We start from the raw sequence: 6,327 nt of genomic DNA, 5'->3' as shown, positions 1-6,327 counted from the left end.
CCCCAGCAGCAGGTGCTGGATGACCTGGTCAACAGCACTGCCTCAGATTCCTCCTTCCTGGCCAGCAGCCCCAGCCTGGGATCCCTTCACAGTGTGACAAAAGCTCAGGTAATGTTCTGCTGGGACCGGGATTCTCATCTGGGGGGTTTAATGGTTCTTCTCTCACTGGGAGGTGTTACAGCCATGTGCTGCCTCTCTGAAGGTGGTGATCTCACCCTACCCCTGCTCTGGCAGTAGCTGATGCCTTTGGAAAGGCTGAGCTTTCCTCACAGTGCTTTGGGGTTTTTCCAGGTCCCCAGCAGCCCGGGAAGCGCGTTGGGATCGCCGGTACTGCGTTCCAGCTCCCAGGGAATCTCTCGGTGAAGGCCAGAGGTGAGATGTGGCTTCAGGCCAGTTCCAACCTGCCAGAGACACGAGTGGCTGGAAGGCTGAGGGGCTGTGGGGCTGCTGTGGCTTCACAGCCCACACAGCCCCTTCCCAGTGACAGCATTCCTGGGGCTGGTGTCGGTTCTGCTTTAGGTTTCTGTGTTGTGCAGAAGATTCTGGGTGAGAGCTGCTGGGAGCTCTCCTGGGACATGGAGTTACTGCTGCATAAATTGTTGCCATCCCTGGTCTTTCAGGAACTTTCCTGGTTCAACTGTTCAGCCCCATGGCTGAATCTCTGGGACAGCTGGTTCTACCCCAGCCTGGTACAAAAATGTTCTTTTGTAACGGTTTAAGGTACAAAGGTTACTTGAAAAGTGGCTTCACTTTAAAAGCAAAGCCCAAAGCACATCCACAGCTTGGACAGGGGCCCTCAGGTGCCACCTCTGAAGAGTTCTCCTACCTCACTGGGTGAGCCTTGTCTGAAAAGGCCTTTGCCACCACTCGCAAACAGCTGCTGCAAGGCCTGTACTGTGAAGGTTTTGTACAATTGACAACAGGTTTTTATATAAAAGTTGTTTTAAAAAAAAAAAACTTCAATGTGTATTTAAACATGTCCAAACCAACCTCCTATTTAAGTGTCCAGCTAGTGGCCAGTTTCCACTTTAAAGAAACCTTGTTACAAGGTCTGATCTGTTGCCAAATGCACGGAGGTTTAAAATACAATTATTTTCGATACTTCCCTAAAATAAACTTTTGTGATTGATGCTTTTATCTGGGGGTGGTTGCAGATTCTTTTCCTTAAAGCTGTTCTCCAGGACACTGATACTGGCACAGCCCTGGACAGTGACAATGCTCTCAGTGCTGGGGCTCCTCCTTGTAGGAATGTGTCCAACATTGGCAGCTCTGTCCTTGTCCCTCTTCCTGGCTGCTGGGTGAGCACCTCTTCCTCTCCCCAGGCTTGGCTGCATCACTTGTCTGAACCAGGAGGATACAGACAATGGCTTCTTAACAAAATTACAATCAACTTACTCCCTACTTAGAGAGGAAAAGCCACTTTGTAAATCCTTCAGGCAGCAGGACAAGGCACAGGCCAACACAGGCCAGTGGCTGTGCAGGGATTGTCCCAGCCCTCCCCACCCTTTCCCAGGGATGGGCTTTGGAATCAGCCTCAGTCTTGCCCTTTCTCATCCTCTTTTAAGATAACATTTTCTATGCAGCCATTGTCAGAGTTCACTGGGAACAGACACACCCAGCCCTGCTTCCCTACGAGAGCAGCTCTGGGAGCCACTGGCAGATTCCTCTGGGAAAGGCCCAGGGTGAAGGCTGAGCACAAATCCCAGCACTCCAAGGAGCTCTCTCCCCTCAGGTCCCACCCTCAGCACAGAGGGCCAGAGCAAGTCACACACAGCAGGGACGTTTATCTAGATACAGGTACTTTATTTACAAATATTTAGATTAATAGCATTGTTACATCAAATGAGGAGTACAGCAGTCCAAACAGATCCTTTCTGTGACAGAAACAATGAGACCTACTGTAACTTACTCTGGGAGTACAGGTATTGCACCTCAACAAGCTGTAGTCATTACAACACTGACTTCACATCAGCAGCAGGTCGTGGTCCCTGGGCAAACCCTGGTGCAGCCTTGGGTTAAGCAGGATGCAGGAGCTGGAGATCTTGAACATACCCATCTACTGAGGAACAGGAGTTAAAAAAGGACTAACCAGACAAACAAAGGGACAGCACACAAGTTACCCAAATCCTATTGTCTGCACATTCCAGTTTTGGCTTTTATTTAACATTGACTGTACAATACTCTGGTACCAGTGGTTACTTACAAGTCTGAACATTGTAGAGTTTTAGTGTCTAGAGAGGGATTTTCAGACTACTTTGTATTTGAAACACTGCAGTAAGCCTGAAGTGGTACACTGGATTGTGGTTAAGCACCTACCCCCTTCCATTTTAAAACCTTGTGATGTTTTCCAAGTGAAGCTGCACAAGGAGCCTCAGTAAAACCCCACATGAGTGCAGCAACACCCCCCCAGGCAGGGTCACCACGTGACACCCCCTCACACACAGGCCAGGCTGTGGCACCCCAGGAAGGATGTACTTGAAAGCTTGAAGCAAAACCCTTAAAAAAGACCCCTCACACAGCACTGTTAAAAAATACAAGAGTAGTTAAAAATCCCTAGAGAGCACACGTTGTTCCAACTGTCCAGTTCAGCCTCTGCCCAGTCCCAAAGTTACAGGTACAAAAGCGGGAGGTGTGCGAGAGCCCGGCCACGGCTGAAGCCCGAGAATGCCAAAGAGAAGCAGGCAGAGCACTGCCGAGTGCAGAGGGGAGCATTGCACAGTGCAGAATGAGAGCCACACCCCACTAGTGTTAATGTCTGTGTCCCCAGCACCATGGGGACCCTGCAAGTGACACCCAGCAGCTGCAGCCCCAGCTGGGCTGTGCTGCCACGGGGGCGCAGAGAGCTCAGACTGTACAAACGGGGGGTTCTTACACACTGCTCTAATGCCAGGCATCATTTTCTTCATTAAAATCATATACACAGGATGTATTTAACTGTTAGCTCAGTTCCTTCAAATTTTATACATATTTACGTTCTGTTAACAAAGGTAAAGGATAAAAGTGGCAAAAGAATGACGTAAAGCTATTGAGCACAAGAATGAACAGATCGCTTCCCTGCGCCACCCCGACCCCAGCACATCCCACAGGGAATTCTTCCAACAAAAGCACATCATTACAGAGCCCCTCGCTACCATCAGAAGTCATTTCACAGCAAAAACTTATCCTTTACTACTGACAGCTTGAACAGTTAGAGGTGGGGAAGAAAGGCCAAAGAACCATAAAATAAACCATACAAGACAAAGCCCTGCAAAAGTGTAAAATCAGGAGTCCAGCATCAGTGCTCAGTTTAAATTATGTATCGGTGACACTATCACAAGGACAATCAAGGAAAAAAAAACTTCTAGATTTACCATGCAGGAGAGGTTTTATTACTCTACTTGCCTTTGATAACCTGATTACATCTAAAGTTGTTTAGCAGTTTAGTACTGTGTTAAACTTGTCTCAGAGTTTTAATTAAACCCAGTAAGATGTACAGAAGATGGGGAAGCGGTCAAAAGCACCACTCCCTAGAGCCAGAGGTGAGGGGTCAGGAGGAGCCACGGAGGGGTCACTAGCAGCCACAGCCTTCTCTCTGGGGCTGGGGTTCACTCGTTAGCCGCCCCCCCTGCGGGGCTGACGGTTTGTGCTGTACGCCCGACTCGGCCGCGTTCAGGTCCAGGCTTCCGTCTTGGATGTTCTGGTAGATTTTCTTGGCAGCCTCCAGGAACGCGTCCTCCACGTTCTCTCCACTGCAAGAGAGCAGCAGGAGTTACTGGGGCTGCAGTGCTGCTTCCAGAGGGATTTGGGCAGGCACTGTGCCCTCCTCCTCAGCCCAACAGCCCAGCCCTGGCACAGGGCAAGCCCTCCCTGGCCTCACACCCCTATCAGGACCAGCAGGAATAAAGAATTTGTGCCAAAGAACTGAGGAGCAAAAATAAGCCAAGGCATCAAGCCACGTGCACAGGACAGTTCTGAGAGACTTAAAGCCAAGGGAGCCACTATGGATCAGAACCTCTTTTTGTTACGAAGTTCTGTTCTGACAGGTGCCAGTGGGAGCCACATTTCCTGGTGGCCCTGGGGATCCCCCAGTGACACAGCCAGCCCCAAGCGTGGCACAGCAATTCTTCAGTTACTGGAGGGGCTGGTCATTGCCTACAGACCAAACTTGCAGCTCTGAACAGCCAGGGGAAGGAACCCTTTACACACCGAACACATTCCACACTTAAATAAGGCCTGAAATCCAAATCAGCTCATTTGAATTCAACCAGTCTTTGCCTGAAATGCAGCCAGAGCTCTCAGTTCCAAGTTACTTTCAAGACACGACAAACAGACCAATGTGAACATCACCAAAGCCAAAAGTCACTTACGTTTTTGCACTTGCTTCAAGGAACAATAAACCTGTTCAGAGACAGAGGTTTAACAGTCAGTGCACAACACACCTCAGAGAGCCCAAAGTCAGACACACCACGACCTTCCCATTACTTGCAAGACACTATTTTAGCTTTTGTGACTATGTTAAGGCATCAACACAAGCTGATTTCTAGAACTACACACAGTTACCAGACTGCCTGAGGCACAGCAGGAGTTTGTACATACAATTCCATCACTCTGGAAGTGTAAGCTTGCAGCTATCAATGCTGAGGATTCACTTTAACATCACTACCTTGTAGGAAAGTACCAGCTCAAGAGAAAAAAAACACACCATTTTCTTCAGCAAATTGTTTGGCTTCTTCATATGTAACATCCCTCTGTGCTTCCAGGTCTGCTTTGTTTCCTATGAGGATTATCACCTGGGTCAGGAGAGAAAAAGTTAGTCTAGGAAAAAGCTTAAGAGCCTTTTCACTGCCACCTTCATTATTAAAGAGACTTTTTAAAAACCCAAAAGGAAATAGGCAGAGCAGATTATCTACAGAAGCCTTCAGGAGAACTCTGCTCTAGCATTCCCCACTCTGGGAAAGCAGGAACAGCATCTCCAGCTGTCACTTTCCAAGGCTTGAGGGTGTTCTCATGAGATGAGGTCCTAAAAAGCTGCTCTTTACTCATGTGAGCTGTACCTTGAGCCACTTCTGGTATTTGCTTAATCACCAGACAGAATCGACAGAAACTTTAGTTTTCTCATCAGTTTGGTGCTAAAGTATTTTAGAGGCATTCAGGAACAGGCTGAAGAACAACAGCTCTGTGGTATGGGCAGAGAGACCCAGAAGGATCTTCCTCCACAAAACCTGGTCAGCTTTTGCTGGAGATCCAATTTACATTCCAGCCTAAGGACAGCATTCACCTCATTACTGACACAAAGCAAGGAGGAATAACACAATCAAGGCTGGTGCAGATTTCATCCCAGTTTTGTCTCCAACTGCTTCAACCAGACCCTGAAAGGTGAGTGGCACAAGAAGACTTAGAGGAAGCCCTTTTGCTGCAGCTGCAGTAGGGAAGTGAATCACTGCACTCTGCAAGTGGGGACAGGAGCAGTGCAGAAAACACAGGCAGCTCTTGCAGAGACCACTGCAGTGCTTTGGTCTGAGCCTCCCACCACTTCCTCAGGGAGAAGCAATCTTGCTTTTAAGCTAAATGAAGTCCAACTTACAGTATTTGGATTGGTGAGGTTCCTTGCATCTGTCAGCCAGCTGCTTAAGTGATTATATGTACTTCTTCTGCAAAGAATCAAGAGGACACTTTTAGCCTTTTATAAAATATTTAGGTGCCAACAGCACAGTCAGCATCCAAACACAGCAACATCCATCATCCCTGCTCTTCTCCCCACCTCAAGACAGACAAAACAGCAGCAGTGTGGACTCAGACCACAAATTCAAGTCAACTTTAAACCCTTGGAGCAGCTCTTACACTGCCAGTGGAAAGCCAGACCAGTCCCCACTGCTAACCAAGTTCTGCACACAGACCAGGCTGGTGCTGTTTTCAATAGAACGTGTTAAAGGTTTCCTGTCAAATACTCTTACAGAACACAGTGCAGCAGAACAGCACTTCAGTAACAAACTGCACAAGGTCATGTTTTAATCAAGATTTACACAAACAGGAAATACACCTACATATGCAGGAAAAAACAAAGAGGTGCCTGAAGAGTATCAAGAACAGCCCCAGAGGAAGATGAGAGATGTGTGAAAGCAGAAGTATTTCATGTTGCATCTGATGCACTATTGTTTGAGCAGCATCTTTAGCTGTCAGCTCTAGAGGAAGGCAGGGCAGGGTGGCTGCTGTGCAGTGCCAGGCTGCCAGGGAGGAAGCTCAGGTCAGGCTGAGGCCAGGCTCTCTCCCCACACACCACGGGCAGCTCTGCACGTTCACTGTGGCTCTGCTGGGCCCCTGAGGACGCCCCTGCAGGTGAGCAGCACT

At 48.5% G+C, this 6,327-nt stretch overlaps 2 protein-coding genes across 6 annotated transcripts in view; one reads left to right on the top strand and one right to left on the bottom strand.

Annotated features, from left to right (window-relative positions):
• The window catches only part of CNTRL (centriolin), a 27,274-nt gene extending 26,137 nt beyond the window's left edge, over nucleotides 1–1,137 (top strand). For 3 of the 5 annotated variants that reach the window (XM_031057324.1, XM_031057323.1, XM_031057325.1), the window contains 2 exons: nucleotides 9–108; nucleotides 292–1,137. In XM_031057324.1, the coding sequence (XP_030913184.1) occupies nucleotides 9–108; nucleotides 292–363 (172 nt within the window). In that variant the 3' untranslated portion in view covers nucleotides 364–1,137. The remainder of the gene's footprint in view (nucleotides 1–8; nucleotides 109–291) is intronic. The other 2 variants (XM_031057320.1, XM_031057321.1) reach the window with 2 other exon arrangements.
• Nucleotides 1,138–1,782: 645 nt separating this feature from the next.
• RAB14 (RAB14, member RAS oncogene family) overlaps nucleotides 1,783–6,327 on the bottom strand; it is a 7,490-nt gene continuing 2,945 nt past the window's right edge. Inside the window, exons 4-7 of the mRNA XM_031057331.1 lie at nucleotides 5,564–5,630; nucleotides 4,682–4,769; nucleotides 4,347–4,377; nucleotides 1,783–3,728 (exon numbers count right to left, since the gene is read on the bottom strand). Of these exons, the coding sequence (XP_030913191.1) occupies nucleotides 3,551–3,728; nucleotides 4,347–4,377; nucleotides 4,682–4,769; nucleotides 5,564–5,630 (364 nt within the window). The 3' untranslated portion in view covers nucleotides 1,783–3,550. The remainder of the gene's footprint in view (nucleotides 3,729–4,346; nucleotides 4,378–4,681; nucleotides 4,770–5,563; nucleotides 5,631–6,327) is intronic.

The sequence above is a fragment of the Geospiza fortis genome, unplaced genomic scaffold (genome assembly GCF_000277835.1).
Source record: "Geospiza fortis unplaced genomic scaffold, GeoFor_1.0 scaffold27, whole genome shotgun sequence".
In the NCBI taxonomy this organism is placed as follows: Eukaryota; Metazoa; Chordata; class Aves; order Passeriformes; family Thraupidae; genus Geospiza; species Geospiza fortis.
The sequence above is the reverse complement of the archived record's forward strand: the minus strand, read 5'-3'. Positions and strand labels throughout refer to the sequence as shown.